The sequence below is a fragment of the Muntiacus reevesi genome, chromosome 2 (genome assembly GCF_963930625.1).
Source record: "Muntiacus reevesi chromosome 2, mMunRee1.1, whole genome shotgun sequence".
Classification (NCBI taxonomy): domain Eukaryota; kingdom Metazoa; phylum Chordata; class Mammalia; order Artiodactyla; family Cervidae; genus Muntiacus; species Muntiacus reevesi.
The window spans coordinates 141,446,049-141,463,791 of NC_089250.1; the positions used below are offsets into that span (position 1 = coordinate 141,446,049).

General features: G+C 41.2%; 1 protein-coding gene across 6 annotated transcripts in view; it reads right to left on the bottom strand.

Annotated features, from left to right (window-relative positions):
* The window catches only part of MMS19 (MMS19 homolog, cytosolic iron-sulfur assembly component), a 36,464-nt gene that overhangs the window by 17,408 nt on the left and 1,313 nt on the right, over positions 1 to 17,743 (bottom strand). For 4 of the 6 annotated variants that reach the window (XM_065923023.1, XM_065923021.1, XM_065923022.1 and 1 more), the window contains exons 2-6: positions 4,137 to 4,185; positions 1,942 to 2,042; positions 1,068 to 1,153; positions 607 to 681; positions 119 to 188 (exon numbers count right to left, since the gene is read on the bottom strand). In XM_065923023.1, coding sequence (XP_065779095.1) covers positions 119 to 188; positions 607 to 681; positions 1,068 to 1,153; positions 1,942 to 2,042; positions 4,137 to 4,185 — 381 coding nt within the window. Of the gene's footprint in view, positions 1 to 118; positions 189 to 606; positions 682 to 1,067; positions 1,154 to 1,396; positions 1,696 to 1,941; positions 2,043 to 4,136; positions 4,186 to 17,743 lie in introns of those variants that run through there. The other 2 variants (XM_065923024.1, XM_065923025.1) reach the window with 2 other exon arrangements.

Sequence of the window (17,743 nt, forward strand, 5' to 3'; positions counted from 1 at the left end):
TTATCTTCCTTTCAGAGTACTGGCTCTTTTATATCATCCTGGGCTAACATCAGTCCTGGTAAAGAGGGGAGAAAAGCTGTGTTTACTTTTTAGGTTTCTCAGAAGTCCTGCCTCTTACCTTCTTCCCGGGTTCGCATGAAGTTGGTGATGATACTATAGACTGTGTGTCGGTCCACCTGTGGCAGGGACTTAGTAGGAGAGACAGGAAGTAAGTAAAGTGCCCAAAGACTACCTCAGCTGACAAAACTACTTCTTGCTTCACCGTCTCTAACTGGGTAATTCTCTTCATACCAGAATAAGATGAACCTCAGAGGAGACGCAGAGAAAAGGTATGGCTATGGCCCAGTAGTCTAGCAGTGGAACCAATAACCAAAACCTGTCTCCTTTGTGCCTCACTTTCTTTAGGTGTAAGAGGACACAGGTCAGATGTAATTGCATGCCTCCCTCTCCTTATATAGGAGCAAGGGACAGCATGCAAATATGGTCAAAGGCCTGGAAGAGTTCAGAACTCTTAGAAGGCAATTTTTTTTTTTTTTTTTGACATCTTATTCTAGTTATGTCAAGGGCAGAAAGACAGAAAATACCGAGGTGACTGTTATCACTCACCTGTACGTGGACCTCCTGGAAGATGGCTTTAAGCACAGAGACTGCCAGCCCAGGGGGCAGGGCCGCACATAGGCTCTGGGGGAGAAGAGAAGTGTGAGCACAGAGGGAATTCTGGAAATTTTAGGGTAGCCTTCAAGCCTAAAACAGGCCTATCTAACTACAGTGGGAATTACAACATTCAGACTGGGGACGAGATGCTGACAGTGAGAAACATGGTCCCTTTTCTCAAGCTGATTAGATCTCTGCAGCTCCTTCCAGGTTGACTCTGAATTCCAGTCCCCAAAGGACACTTTTACTCTCCAGACTAAAAACAGAAGTGGAGCTGGCTGAGACTAGTTTAGTCCCATATCTAGGCATCTGCTTTAAAGTACCTGAAGTCTTACCCTCTAAGGGGAAGGAGAGAATTCACTGGAAATAGGTTTCTGTAAAGATGGTATGTAATACAGAAAAGGAGAACTCACAAGTGCCCTCAAACCCTGCAGGACAGACGGGATCACAAGATGATGGTCCTTCAGCCGGTTCTCATAGAACAGGATCAGGTGGACCACTGAACAGACCAGAAATTCAGTCATTAGTTTCCATAGGCTGGAGAAGGGCCCACAGGCATTGCTTGTTCCCGAAGTTTCTAAGGGCTATTCCTGCTTGGGCTTCACTACAAATTGTCTCCTTCACCCAGACATATGTCCCAAGCCCTCCCATTTGGGGGGTTCCTTCCTTATCTGTCAAGAAAACAGGTGAACATCTTGGGTTATCCATTCACACAGAGGTCACAATCAAACCCATTCTCAACCTGAGAACTGCCTTTCTACAGAACTTGGGTTGGTAAGTTTTCTCGCAGGGCCATGTGGCAAATCTGTTAGGTGTGTAGGACACAGCATGTCACAACTACTCGGCTGGGCCACTGTAACATAAACGCAGCACAAATAGCAGGTAAATAAATGGACAAGGCTATATGCTAATAAAATTTTGTTTATAAAAACAGGCTGTAGTTTGCCTACCCCTGCTATGGAAGATAAATAAGTTGTGGGCTTTTTTCCTCAGGACTTCAAAGCATTTTGGTATTTCATTACTTTTCTGCTCCACCTATGAAACACTACTTTGTCCACTTTACAGACAGGAGAAGACATACTGGGGGAAAAAAAAGAACTGTCAAAGGCTACATTTGAAATCTATGTGTCTTGTGTCTCAATTCTTATCTTCTCTGCCACATACACTAGTGAAGTGTGAAGACCCTGAGTTAGGAGTTCGCAGATACCTATGTCCCTCCCTCACTCCCGCTCTGTAAAGCTGGCCTGGCAGACAAGGACCGCCTTGGCTCAGCACACCGCCCAGTACCTTCCTTCTCCAGGAGCAAGCAGTGGCACTGGAGGAGCACCTGTGACAAAAGCTGGATTCCTCGTGCCCGAGTCCGGGGTTCTGGATTCTCTAGAGAAGACCTGGGGGAGAGTAAGATAGAAAGCCTGATATTGTCCAGTTAAAACTTCTGAAGTAAACATTTTGCAGTTAGTCACACTCACCCCCTAGGTATGGAAGCCGGCCCAGGAAGGTGCTCTGGAGGCGCTTAACATTACAAACAATAATAAAGGCCAAACCCCAGGTTGGCCTGGAGGTGTCATCACGGGCATATGTGACACCACAGCCAACAGAAGTGTCTGTCTCCAGACACTGACTGGGTGTGGGGCTTACTCTTTCTCCTCAGTGATAAAACTGTGACATTCCTCTGAAAGAGAGCTTAGCAGTTACCCACAGGGCTCAAGATGACTGGCAGCTTCTACCAAAACAGGAGAAGAATAAATATATCACTATTAAAGCAACCTTTATAGTCTTAGGGACCAGTCTTTATAACTGGAAGTTTACAAAGTAAGATGGTCAGAATAAAGGCTTTAACGATTTAGGATTATTGATATGGGAGGACCCAGGCTGAAGCAACAACAAGGCGATTTATCTTCAAAACAAATCACAGAGATTACATTTAAACATACCACAAGGAATCTAAGCAAATGAAGGAGGCAGCAGACTTCTGAAGGAGAGCTGGCCAGGGTACCTTAAGGAAACCTCAAGGATAAGAGTACCTATGCTGAGCTCAGTCGTCCAGTCGTGTCCGACTCTTTGCTACCCCATGGACTGTAGCCCGCTAGGCTCCTCTGTCCATGGAATTTTACAGGCAAGAATACTGTTGCCATTTCCTCATTTCCTCCTCCAGGGGATCTTCCCAACCCAGGGATCGAACCCTCATCTCCTGCATTGTTCTCAGGAGTATCTATAGCTAGAGGAACTGGAGCAAAAAAGATCAGTCTTGACAGGATCCCTGGGATAGGAACTTACAGAAAGGGCCCCACTCAGAAGCAGAGAACTGTGCATTTAAAAATCGACCAAGGCACACAGATGCTCATAGAAGCATTATTCAGAATAGTCAAAATGTGACAACAACTCAGATATCCCTCAACTGATGAATGGGTAAACAAACTGTGGTATATCCATATAACAGAATATTATTCAGCAAGCAAAGAAGTACTGATACATGCTACAACAGGAATGAATCTTGAAAACATTATTCTAAATCAAAGAAGCCAATCATAAAGATTATGTATTATTGTATTCCATTTATCTGAAATTTTCAGCATCTGTAAATCCACAGAAGCAAAGTAGATTAGTGGTTACCAGGTGCAAGGAAGAGAAAAGAATGGGGACTGACTGTTAATAGGTGTAGGGGTTTCTTTTTGGGGTGATGAAAATGTCCTAAAATTGACTGTGGTAACTAACGGTTGCACAAATCTGTGAATACACACTTTATTTTTTATTTTTTAATACACACTTTAAAATGGTGAATTTATGATAGGGAAATTATATCTCAATAAAGCTGTTACTTTAAAAAATGGACCACCAAGGCCACAACAACATATGGGAGAAATGCATAATAGTGACCTACTCTCCCATCTTCTCCCCAATTTTTCTCTGTTTTAGAAGACACGCTAGCTATGACAGTTAACAACCTTTGCTACTAAGACTTTCCAATTTAAATGGTCTTCCACGTACAAAATATGAGGAGAGCAGGCATTAGACTACAAGCACTTGCCCCCTCTGGAGCTTGGAATATCTGGTTTTAACAGTGGTCATTCAGCTGTTGTCCCAAGGCTTTTCCTACAGCGGGGAATCCGGTGCCAGGTCAGCCTCTTAGGCTGGGCTCACAGTGGGTATGAGTCAGATGCAGGCTGACTAGGATGCCATGCGGGAGGGTGGGGCTAAAGAAGCGTAACATTTGATGGCTTTCAACCACCCACCTTCACCTAAACCTGTGGGCTGACCCAAGAGCTACTGTGGCCCACAGGCTGTGTTCCCAACACCTCTTCAGGGGTCTCAATCAGTTGGCATGAAACTTTTTTCAAGAGAAATATAGGCTTAGCCTGAGGTACTAACATGGAAGGGGGAGGACGGTACTGGGCTACAGTGGAAGAAACTGAGGACAAAAGAACTGTTTTCAGAGTGTACTGCCAGGGCTGATGAGGGTTGTTCTAGAGCAGATCTCTTACCCAAGGGCTTCCACCACTTGCAACACTGTATAGCTTCCAGATTTCACGTCTAGAGGAAAGAAAAAAAAGAAACATGAAACAACAACAATAAAAACAAGAAACTCCATCCTAGGGTTTAATGTCTCTATTATTAATGTTTCTGCCTATCCTAGGGTTTACACCTTGGGGTCCACTGTGCTTGCCAAGAGTCCCTCCTACACTAGAGGCATTTCTGTAATACTTCAAATATGCAGCTCCAAGTATAAAAACTGAAAAGAAAGTAAACATATCATTTGTAGGTAACCTGATTGTTTACCTAGAAAAATCCAAGGGAAATACATGAAAAAATATTAGAGACAAAATAATTGATTAGGGCGGCAAGGTACAAAATTAATATGAAATTAAGAACTTTCACATATATATGTACACTAGCCCATAAAATTATATAAAGGAAAAAAGTAGTAATAGCAACAAATAAAATTTAGAAGAGAGAAATACCTCAGTATAAACTTAACAAAAAATGTGAATATCTGAATGGTGAAAACTTTAAAGCACAAGTAAGAAAGTTAACGTGCAAAAAATAATACATAATTAGACAGGCAAATTCTAAAAAAGAGTAATGAGGGAGGAAAGGCGGTTCTTCCAGAAAGTAAAAGATTTTTATAAATCAATTTTATAATAATTAAAGTACTGTATACTTCTGAATATACTTTATATTCTCCATAATAAAAGTACAAACAAAAAATAACAGTGTAGTATGAGTGGAAAAGACCCTGATGCTGGGAAAGATTGAGGGCAGGAGGAGAAGGGGACGACAGAGGATGAGATGGCTGGATGGCATCACCAACTCGATGGACATGGGTTTGGGTAGACTCTGGGAGTTGGTGATGGACAGGGAGGTCTGGCGTGCTGCGGTTCACGGGGTTGCAAAGAATTGGACATGACTGAGTGACTGAACTGAACTGAGTATGAATTCATAGTCAAGGAAATCAATGGTACAAAAATGGAACAGAAAATCCAGAAAGAGACACAAATACATGAGAATATGATTTTAAAAATCATTATTTCAATTAAAGAAGAACAGAGACTATTCAATAAATGATGTTGCAATGATTGGATATTTGGGGGAAAAGAACAAAAACAAAAAACCAATGGCACTGAATTTTTCACCAAAGTAAATTTCAAATGGATTAAAGAAAAAAACAGGAGAACATTTCTGAGTATAATATAAAGTTCTACTTTAACCATAATAGAAAAGATTAATTAAAATTAGCTACATTAAAAAAAAACAAACTGGATTTTCAGCAAGGCAAGAAAAAATTGTAAGACAAACTAGGAAAAAATATACGCAATTCTTATAACAAAAGGCTATTTTACCAATATAAAAAGAGCTTCTACAAATCAATGAGAAAATCAATGAGAAAAAGACCAACAACCAACTTAAAAATGGGCAAGACCGGAAGATGCTCAACCATATTAAAAACACGAACGCAAACAGACTAGCAAAGATCAAACATTTTGCATAACTCTTATGTTTGGTGATGGTAGGCAGAAATAAGGCACTCAAACACTGTAGGTGCCATATAAGTTGGTACAGCCTTTTTATAGAGGGCATTTTCTTTCTTGGCCCATTCACTTGGCATGAGGGATCTTAATGCCCTGAGCAAGGTTTGAACCTGTGCCCCCTGCTTTGGAAGCACAGAGTCTTAACCACTGGATCACCAGTGAAGTCCCTAGGAAAAGCAATTTGAGAGTATCTTTTAAGTTACAAATGTATCACTATATATGCTTTAACCCAGGGAATCTTCTCAAAATTTACCCTATGTACTTTTGAAAGTGCAAAATAATGCATGTACAAATTTTCTCTTCAGAGTAGTTTATAATAGCAAATGACTGTAAATAACAAATGGCCATCAATGATAAGAAACCAATTAAATTAGTTAAGGTACACCCATACAATGGAATTCTCTGTAGGTAACTTAGGAAAAGAAATTGAAAAAAGGCTGAGAAACCTGTATGTTTACACTAATAATGGAACAAGATTTAAAAGCAGAACATCAGTTCAGTTCAGTCGCTCAGTTGTGTCCGACTCTTTGTGACCCCATGAATCGCAGCACGTCAGGTCTCCCTATCTGTCACCAACTCCCGGAGCTCACTCAAATTCATGTCCATCAAAGTCGGTGATGCCATCCAGCCATCTCATCCTCTGTTGTCCCCTTCTCCTCCTGCCCCCAATCCCTCCCAGCATGATTGCACTTTTTCAATGAGTCAACTCTTCGCATGAGGGGGCCAAAGTATTGGAGTTTCAGCTTCAACATCAGTCCTTCCAATGAACACCCAGGACTGGTCTCCTTTAGGATGGACTGGTTGGATTTCCTTGCAGTCCAAGGGACTCTCATGAGCCTTCTCCAACATCACAGTTCAAAAGCATCAATTCTTCGGCTCGCAGCTTTCTTTATAGTCCAACTCTCACATCCATACATGACCATTGGAAAAACCATAGCCTTGACTAGATGGATCTTTGTTGGTAAAGTAATGTCTCTACTTTTTAATATGCTGTCTAGGTTGGTCATAACTTTCCTTCCAAGGAGTAAGCATCTTTTAATTTCATGGCTGCAATCACCATCTGCAGTGATTTTGGAGACCCAAAAAAATAAAGTCAGCTACTGTTTCCACTGTTTCCCCATCTATGTGCCATGAAGTGATGGGACTGGATGCCATCATCTTAGTTTTCTGAATGTTGAGTTTTAAGCCAATTTTTCACTCTCCTCTTTCACTTTCATCAAGAGGTTCTTTAGTTCTTCTTCACTTTCTGCCATAATGGTGGTGTCATCTGCATATCTGAGGTTATTGATATTTCTCCCAGCAATCTTGATTCCAGCTTGTGCTTCCTCCAGCCCAGCATTTCTCATGATGTACTCTGCATATAAGTTAAATAAGCAGGGTGACAATATACAGCCTTGACGTACTCCTTTTCCCATTTGGAACCAGTCTGTTGTTCCATGTTCAGTTCTAACTGTTGCTTCCTGACCTGCATACAGGTTTCTCAAGAGGCAGGTCAGGTGGTCTGGTATTCCCATCTCTTTCAGAATTTTCCACAGTTGATTGTGATTCACACAGTCGAAGGCTTTGGCATAGTCAATAAAGCAGAAATAGATGTTTTTCTGGAACTCTCTTGCTTTTTCGATGATCCAGCAGATGTTGGCAATTTGATCTCTGGTTCCTCTGCCTTTTCTAAAACCAGCTTGAACATCTGGAAGTTCACGGTTCACGGATTGCTGAAGCCTGGCTTGGATAATTTTGAGCATTACTTTACTAGCATGTGAGATGAGTGCAGTTGTGCGGTAGTTTGAGCATTCTTTGGCATTGCCTTTCTTTGGGATTGGAATGAAAACTGACCTTTTCCCGTCCTGTGGCCACTGCTGAGTTTTCCAAATTTGCTGGCATACTGAGTGCAGCAGTTTCACAGCATCATCTTTCAGGATCTGAAATAGCTGAACTGGAATTCCATCACATCCACTGGCTTTGTTCATAGTGATGCTTTCTAAGGTCCATTTGACTTCACACTCCAGGATGTCTGGCTCTAGGTGACTGATCACACCATTGTGATTATCTGGGTCGTGAAGATCTTTTTTGTACAGTTTCTGTGTATTCTTGCCACCTCTTCTTATTGTCTTCTGCTTCTGTTAGGTCCATACCATTTCTGTCCTTTATCGAGCCCATCCTTGCATGAAATGTTCCCTTGGTATCTCTAATTTTCTGAAGAGATCTCTAGTCTTTCCCATTCTGTTGTTTTCCTCTATTTCTTTGCATTGATCACTGAGGAAGGCTTTCTTATCTCTCCTTGCTATTCTTTGGAACTTTGGAATTCTTTGTACATAAATAGTATTAATATATATTATGCGCATAGCATTGTTTTTAAAGGAAAGGGGAATTATTTCTATTTGTATTTATTTATATTTTCATCTCTAGAAGAAAAAAGGAGTTAGTAACACTGATTGCCTCCAGGGAAGGAGACTGACAGCTAGGGGAATGACAGTGTGTGTGTTCAGTCAATAAGTCCTGTACAACTCTTTATGAGCCCATAGTCTACAGCACGCCAGGATTCCCTGTCCTTCACAATCTCCCAGAGTTTGCTCAAATTCATTTCCATTGAGTCGGTGATGCTATCTAACCATCTCATCCTCTGACATCCCCTTCTCCTTCTGCCTTCAATCTTTCCTAGCATCAGGGTCTTTTCCAGTGAATAAACTCTTTGCATCACGTGGCTGAAGTACTGGAGCTTCAGCTTCAGCATCAGTCCTTCCAATGAATATTCAAGGTTGATTTCCTTTAGGATTGACTGATTTGATCTGCTTGCAATCCAATGGGGTTGAGAGGTAGACTTAAAAAAAGGTTTTACTTTGGAATAATTTTAGGTTTAAAGAAAAAAGGCCTCCAACTAATAAAAATAAATTAAAAAAAAGAAAAAAGGTTGTAAGGGTAGTACAGAGTTCCTATATACTCCTTGCCCAGTTTCCCTGAATGTTCACATCTTACATAGTACATTTGTCAAAACTAAGAGAGATGATTTTGAACTGTGGTGTTGGAGAAGACTTTTGAGAGTCCCTTGGACTGCAAGGAGATCCAACCAGTCCATCCTAAAGGAGATCAGTCCTGGGTGTTCATTGGAAGGACTGATGCTGAAGCTGAAACTCCAATACTTTGGCCCCCTCATGCGAAGAGTTGACTCATTGAAAAAGACCCTGATGCTGGGAGGGACTAGGGGCAGGAGAAGGGGACGACAGAGGATGAGATAGCTGGACGGCATCACCGACTCAATGGACATGAGTTTGAGTAAACTCCGGAAGTTGGTGATGGACAGGGAGGCCTGGTGTGCTTCGATTCATTCATGGGGTTGCAAAGAGTCGGACACAACTGAGCGACTGAACTGAACTGAACTAAAGAGAGGTGAGCATTTGTATATTACTTTTAATTAAACTCTAGACTTTATCAGATTTTACCAATTTTTCCACCAATGTAATCTTTCTGTTTCAGGATCCAATTAAGGATATCACATTGCAAATAGCCATAATGAATCCCTCAATCTTCCTTGTTTTTCATGACTTTGGTATTTTTAAAAAGTATCAATATTTTCATAAAATGTCATTTGATGATTTTTTTTTTGTTTTTCTCATGTTTATCCTGGGGTTATGGATTTGGGGTAGGAATAATAGCATAGAGGTAAAGTGCCTTTCTCATCACATCCTATCACAGGTACAATATATCAACACGACTTATCACTGGTGATTTTAACTCTGACCACTTGGTTAAGGTAGTGCCAGCAGGTCTCTGCACCACACATACAGCTATTATTGTTCCTTTTCCCGGATTCTTTCCTTTGGAAGGGAGTCACTAAGTCCAGAGTCCACACTTAGTGACTTAGGACAAAGGGGAGATTAAGCTCCATTTCTTAGAAGAAGCAGTATTTATCTATCTTATTAGGAGTTATTCTAAGGAAGATTCACCTCTTCCCTTCATTTATTTAGTTATTTATATCAGCATAGGCTCATGCATATTTTATGCCTTGGGTTATAATCCAATACTAGGCTATTTTGTTGCTCAATTTTCTATCTTTAGCAACCAGGAGTTTTTTTACACTGGTTGGCACCAGCGTCCCTTTGACATACCCTATCCTTTTATTTTTTTAAAGTGCTTTCTTACCTTTTGGCACTACAAAATACTAAAGGTTCATGTTGTAATTTCCCTGCCCCAACCCTTGAATCAGCCTTTGCCCCAAGAAGTCCTGGCTCCTTTTACTGGAGAATGGTATTAAAAACCAAGATATGGAAGTAGCTGTACTCATTGCTATTGTGATATCACTGCTTTTAGGCCCTTCTTGGCAGAGAGAGCTGGGAAATATATGTACGTATTCTAACTTACGTGTATACACATATTATTTCTGTACCTATCCATATATATCAAACTAAATAGAAGATTATACTAGAGTCTCCACTCTAATATAGTACCCCAGGGTCCATTCTAACCTTCCCCCTTGCTTATTTATAATTTGTTTCTTGGACAGTGAGAAACTTGGTTCCCATTATCTAGCATTTTTTATTCTTTTCAACCCTAGTGTAGCTATAAATTACTTTTGGAATTGTCAACCTCTGTGAGAAACAAATTCATAAACAGAGCACAGTATTTATGGACAGTTTTGCCTTCAGCCTGAAATAGTTTCCAGACAAAATATTGTTTTTCGAACACATTGGCTTGCCCTTCATGCCCCCTTTCAGTTCAGTTCAGTCGCTGAGTTGTGTCTGACTCTGAGACCCCATGAACCACAGCACGCCAGGCCTCCCTGTCCATCACTATCTCCTGGAGCCCGCCCAAACCCATGTCCATTGAGTCGGTGATGCCATCCAACCATCTCATCTTCTGTTGTCCCCTTCTCCTCCTGCCCTCAATCCTTCCCAGCATCAGGGTCTTTTCAGAGGAGTCAGCTCTTCGCGTGAGGTAGCCAAAGTACTGGGAGTTTCAGCTTCAGCATCAGTCCTTCCAATGAACACCCAGGACTGATCTCCTTTAGGATGGACTGGTTGGATCTCCTTGCAGTCCAAAGGACTCTCAAGAGCCTTCTCCAACACCACAGTTCAGAAGCATTAATTCTTCGGTGCTCAGCTTTCTTTATAGTCGAACTCTCATATCCACGCATGACTACTACATAGCCTTGACTAAACGGACCTTTGTTGACAAAGTAATGTCTCTGCTTTTTAATATGCTGTCTAGGTTGGTCGTAACTTTCCTTCCAAGGAGTAAGCGTCTTTTAATTTCATGGCTGCAATCACCATCTGCAGTGATTTTGGAGCCCAAAACTATAAAGTCAGCCACTGTTTCCACTGTTTCCCCATCTATGTGCCATGAAGTGATGGACCGGATGCCATGATCTTAGTTTTCTGAACGTTGAGCTTTAAGCCAATTTTTCACTCTCCTCTTTCATTTTCATCAAGAGGCTCCCTTTAGTGAGGATATATCATACATGAGTAATTCAGACTAGTTCTAAATCGGGAAAGGAGTATGTCAAGGCTGTATAGTCACCCTGCTTATTTAACTTCTATGTGGAGTACATCATGAGAAATGCTGGACTGGATGAAGCACAAGCTGGAATCAAGACTGCCGGAGAAATACCAATAACCTCAGATATGCAGATGACACCACTCTTACGGCAGATAAAGAAGAAGAACTAAAGAGCCTCTTCATGAAAGTGAAAGATGACAGTGAAAACCTTGGCTTCAAGCTCAACATTCATAAAACTAGGATTATGGCATCTGGTCCTATCACTTCATGGCAAATAGATGGGGAAACAGTGGAAACAGTGACAGACTCTATTTTTTTGGGCTCCAAAATCACGGCAGATGGTGACTGCAGCCATGTAATTAAAAGACACTTGCTCCTTGGAAGAAAAATTATGATCAACCTAGACAGCAAATTAAAAAGCAGAGACATTACTTCGCCAACAAAGATCCGTCTAATCAAAGCTAGGGTTTTTCCAGTAGTCTTGTATGGATGTGAGAGCTGGACTGTAAAGAAAGCTGAGCACCGAAAAACTGATGCTTTTGAACTGTGGTGTTGAAGAACTCTTGAGAGTCCCTTGGGCTGCAAGGAGATCCAACCAGTCCATCCTAAAGGAGATCAGACCTGGGTGTTCATTGGAAGGACTGATGCTGAAACTGAAACTCCAGTACTTTGGCCACCTCACGCGAAGAGTTGACTCATTGGAAAAGACCCTGATGCTGGGAGGGATTGGGGGCAGGAGGAGAAGGGGATGACAGAAGATGAGATGGTTGGATGGCATCACCGACTCAATGGACATGAGTTTGAGTAAACTCCAGGAGTTGGTGATGGGCAGCGAAGCCTGGCGTGCTGCAGTCTGTGGGGTCACAGAGTCAGACATGACTGAGCAACTGAACTGAACTGAGTAATATAGTTAATTCATCTGCCTGGGATGAAAGGAAGACTTCTCACTGTGGGTCTTTTTGCACCTTTTGAATGTTGTAGCATGTGAGTATATTACGTGAGTATATTTTTGAAAATGCAATTTTAACAGCACAATGGTAATTCACTTAGATCTAACAGAATTATCATAGGAGAAATTTTCAAAGGAGCAACTAAGAGTGAAAGGTTAGCAATCTTCTAAGCGTTTGATTCACGTAGAGGAGTTTTAGCTCAGTAAGGTGTGGCAATCAGAGAATTACTTCCACAGTCTGTTCTGGGTCCTCAACCTATGTACCTTTAAACACAAGACCTAATTAGTCAGCTCTCGCCAAGACCAGACTTTGGCTAAGTGAAGAACAGGCTTGAGAAAACTAAACTCCAGTTCCCCTTAAGTCTGTGGTCTCTGAACAATAGCTGTGAGCTGAGCTGGGCAGAGGCATAATCTGGTACTAGAGTAAGAAGCCCAATCTGACTGAGGAAGAGAGTGCTCTACTTGGGATTCACAGCTCGTGACTGGCACCAATTTAGACATCAGGCACTCTTAGCCTTACTCGTGCCAGGATGTGGAAGGCCCAGCTGCTGCCCCTGCTCCTGAAAAAGAGCCAAGGGAAAAAATCTGCAAGCAGTGGGGTGGGGGAAGATCAGCAGCTAGACTAACAGGACAAACTAAGGCACTGAGAGTTAGGTTCTACACCCCATCCTGCAATGGCAATACTTAAGAGACAGACCCATTCCCGGGTTACAAATTACTGTACCACTTGGGAGGGTGGAAAAGGGTACTTTTCTGGAATCTCCTGGACAGAACCCAGGAAACTCTGCTGAAAAACCCATCTAAAAACGAATTTCAGTAGCAGCCACAAGGGTGTTAGCATACAGGAAGCCACAGGGGACTGATAACTGTTACTAGCAAAGAATATCACTGAACTGAAGCACTCTTTTTCAGCAATACCATCAGAGCCCACTGTGGATGCTCAGCTAGAGTCTCTCTTTGGAAATACCTCAAATGCTATAGGACAAAGACTTGACTACTAGGCCCCATTCAGTCACCTCTAATTTTTTCATTAAAAAAATATTGAGGTAAACATTATATACAGTGAAATGTATAATTTGATTAGTTTTAACAAGAGTATACCTAGAGTAACTAACACCCAAACCAAGACAGAATATTTCCATCACCAGATAGAGTTCCCCTCATGCTCCCTATAGTCAATCTCACTCCTACAGCTGGCCTCAAATTTTATAAATGAAAAAGACTTCTTCAGCATTCAGTATATATTATTACAAAACTGGCTGCTTTGTATTAATAATTACATAGAAACATCTATTTGCATGTGATTTATTGAATCCCAGTATATGGGCAAATTCTCCTAGTACAGCCCTTCAGTCTTCATCCTTTCATAAAGATTTCATCTTGAATTAATGCAGCACCAGCATAAAAGAGAAGTACAAAAGTCATATAAAATTAGGAAAAAAATGGGGACTTCCCTGGCGGTCCAGTGGTTAAGACTCTGAGTCTCCATGATAGGGGTAACGGGTTTGATCCCTGGTCTGAGAACCTAAGATCCCACATGCCATGCGGTACAGCCCAAAGGGAAAAAGAAAACGAAAAAAAATGAAGAGACAGTAAAGCTGTTGCAACACTAAATAATAGTAAGAAAAATGCAAGTAAGGTGGCAAAAAACTAGAATCAGTATTTTGAGGATGTTTCCAAAAAGATGACTAAAACTAACATTTTATTCTAGTTTTGTTGAGCCTATGTTAGAAATGTCTTTCAAAGTTTCATCTTTTTTTCCTTTTCATCCCTATGACCAGGCTATCAGGGACAGCTGTCAAAATAGCCTTCCACTTTTTAGTGGAATGAAAATGTTCTGGAATTTTTAGGGAGTGCTGATAGCTGTGGAACATTGTGAATATACTAAGCCACTTATTTCTTAAAATGGTTAGTGTGAATTTTATCTATCTCATTTTTATCTCACTTTTTACAGTGAATTTTATCTATCTCACTTTTTAAAAAGCCTTCTGATCCATCCCTAATCTATCTAAAATGCACAACTAATTATCTGTTCACCAATCTCCATTTGCTCCTCACTGCCTGAGGCCTGACTCCTTGGCTTGCTGTCATTCATGATTTAGCCCTCAAATCTCCTCCAGCCTCACCTTTCATCATAGCTCCTATCATTCAGTCACATGAGTTCTCAACATGAGCTGCTCTTCCATATCCTCAAGCCTGGAGACATGCTCCCTTGGTTTGAAATGCCTCTTTTTTGCCCTTGTCAGTCTGAGGAACTTTAACTCTTCAAGATCCAGCTCAAATTGCAACTCTTCCTGTGAAGGCTTCCTTGATTTCCCAAACAAAATTACTCCCTTTTACATGTTCCTTTAACCATTCTTTAAAAGATTATCATTTATGCTTGTTTTCATTTGTTCATTCAATATTTATTGAAATCTATTATAAATCAACTAACATGTCAGGACTGGAGAAAGAAATATAGATAGGGAGCTTTTAAGGAACCCAGTTTTGGGGGGCAGAAAGACATTTAAAACAATTAAAAAACAACTAGTTCAGTGTTACTATAGCGATACAAACAGAGACTGGGGTAACATAGGAAAGGAGTTAAATTCTTAAGTGTATACTAGAGTAGGAGCCATTCCCTTCTCCAGGGGATCTTCCCAACCCAGAGATTGAACCCAGGTCTTCTGCATTCCTGGCAGATTCTTTGCCATCTGGGCCACCAGGGAAGCCCATGTGGGACGATCTATTACTAACTTTATTTATTTATCTTTAAACTTTCTTTTAAATGTAATTTTATTTATTTGGCTGTGCTGTGTCTTCATTGCTAAATGAGCTTTTCTCTAGTTGCAGAGAGCGGGCAGCTACTCTCCTGTTGCACTGCATGAGCTTCCCATTTCGGTGGCCTCTCCTGTTGTGGGTTTCCCTGGTGGCTCAGACGGTAAAGAATCTGCTTGCAATGCAGGAGACCCAGGTTCATACCTGGGTCGGGAAGATCCCCTGAAGAAGCAAATGGCAACCCATTGCAGTATTATCATCTAGAGAATCCCATGGACAGAAGAGCCTGGCAGGCTACAGTCCATGGGGTTGCAAAGAGCTGGATACAACAGCGATTAACACTCTTGTTGTGGAACACAGGATCTAGGGCACGCAGGATTCAGTAGTTGGGGTCCCTGGGCTCTGGAGGACAGGCTCAATAGCTCTGGTGCATGGGCTTAGTTGCTCCATGGCATGTGGGGTCTTCCAGGACCAGGGATGGAACCCCCCATCACTAACTTCAAGTGATTAGTTTTTCCAAATGAAAAACACCTGAACACCTGGAAGTTAGTTATGCACTTGAACTCCAGGGATGAAAGAAGCTAATAAAAAGTTAACTTTCCCAATGGCGGTCTCACAGGCATAAGGAAAAATAAATGTAAGTTTCTCTCCCTATTTAGGTAGATCTAAGTTTTTCCAATGTGTTCAAGATTTGTTCTCTAAAAATGAACCTACTAGCACTTGCTAACTACCCACTCTTTCCTTAGCAGGGCACCAGTTCATGTGGGGCACTGAGGAGTCGTCAAAGGAGTATTTCCATGAGCAATGACACAGAATGCACAATCACACTTCTGTCTGATGGAGTCGCAGCCTCCTGAGTAGCAGCCAAGGGGGCAGGGGGGAGGATGTGAAGGAACAGGAGACAGAAATCCCAGTCGGTACTCAGTTCCAATCAAGTTCTCAAAATTCCCTTTCTGCTGAGGATGCCACACTTTTCTCAAAACTATATTTATTTTTCTTTAACAGCCTTCTGATTTCAAGAATAGTGGTCTCCTCATGGAATCACAAATGTGGGAAAATACAATGAAGACTAAAATGAAGGCAAATCCAAATAAGAGGAAGAAATTTTATATCCATTGCCTGTAAGGCCAATGTGTTCAAAATCTCCTTTCCCAATTTTTGGACAAAGTACTTTTCTTTTGCTCATCCTCAGGCTCAAATTCTTGAGGTAATCTTAAGAGTCCTCTCTTACCTCCAAGCCCTGTAACTAGTTAGGCCTCAAATTCCATAAATACTTCCTTCAACATCTCTTATTCATTTATTCATCTCTTATACTACCTACTTATGCTAGTCTCCAGGGGACTCTACAGTAGGGTATGATATGGAGACATTTACAGAAGTAGCTACTAAAGTCAGGTAAAAAGTATGAGTGGTTGAGAAATAAGTTCCACAAAGATTCTAGTGTGAGATGATGTCTGCCTAGAGGATCAGGAGACACTTGGGGGCAGGCACTGAGCACTCAAACTGGGCCTTTAATCCCAGGTCTAACTCGAATTAGATGGAGCTAGTGGAGGGATCTGGGAAGAAAGGCATTGGGGCAACAGCAAATCAAGGTGGCTGCCTGGAACTAAAGATCCAGGAGGGGAGTGGCAGCCACTGAATGCCTGGCTGAGAAGTCTTTAACCCTTAGGCTGCCAAATCATTTCTCTTCGATCATTTGTACCCTCTGCATCTGACACCTACTTTCATCAGGAACTCAAATGCAAAACGAAGTTGGTGGTAACTACCTTTGTGATCACAGGGTGTTCCTTCTGCAGTTACAATTTGTAGGAGGCGCTACTGCTATGAGTGGCTGAATAGAAAGTTGGTCCCCTTCAGCAATCACAAAGCTTGACTTAGGCTGGAGGATTAGAAAGCATATCTTATTCTGGGGATGCTTCAAAACTCTGTCACCCTTCAACAACTCTAACGAAAGCTGTGATATAAGACTAAGAATACCAACTTAATCCTTCTCAAATTCACCTTCACTATATGACTCCTTGGCTCAAGGATCTACACTGACTCCAATTATGTACAATAGGTCATTCAAATCCCTCTGCTTAGAATCCAAGGTTAGGCATCATTCAACCCCACCAAACCTTTTCCACCTTATCTATTATTATTGCTCTGTTAGTTATCTGTCATTACTAACCTCCTTTCCTAATCAGGAGGGTTAAATTACAACAGGGCTAGTATTACAGACTTAGCTGAGCTGAGTTAAATTTAAACTAGACAATAGATTAGGCCACCTTTTTTTCAGGCATAAAAAATACAAATTTTACAAAAATATTTTAAGAACTTGGCAGTCCTTATTCATGCTGGCTTCTCAATTGTGTTCTGAATTTGAAAACCCTAAATTACTTTGTTCCTAATATATAAATGGCAAAGGAAAGAGTTACAAAGAACACTTTTTATAGTAATGTTCTTTATCTTGGTAGCTGGTAGGTGTATGCATTTTTCAAAATCAATGAAGGTATACTTGAGAGTTGTACACTCCATTGAACACAAACTTTATACCAAAATAAACTAAACAAACCCTAGTTAATGACATGCATAGCAAAGCAGTCAGAGGAAGGTGTACTCATAGCTGCAATTTAAATGATGGGCAGACACATGATAAAACAAATTATATTAAAATGTTAATGGTAGACTCTAGGCAGTGGGTGTGTGTCTTTGAAAAAATTATTAAGACTTTGCTGGATGTTTGAAGTTTTTAGTAATAAAACATTGGGGAAAATGACACTGATAACAGTGCAGTTGTTAATTATAAGCACTGACAACGCACTATAGTGCACAGAGCTGTAAGTTTAGCTTTAGTGGAATGACTGCATCCGGCAATTCATTTGCT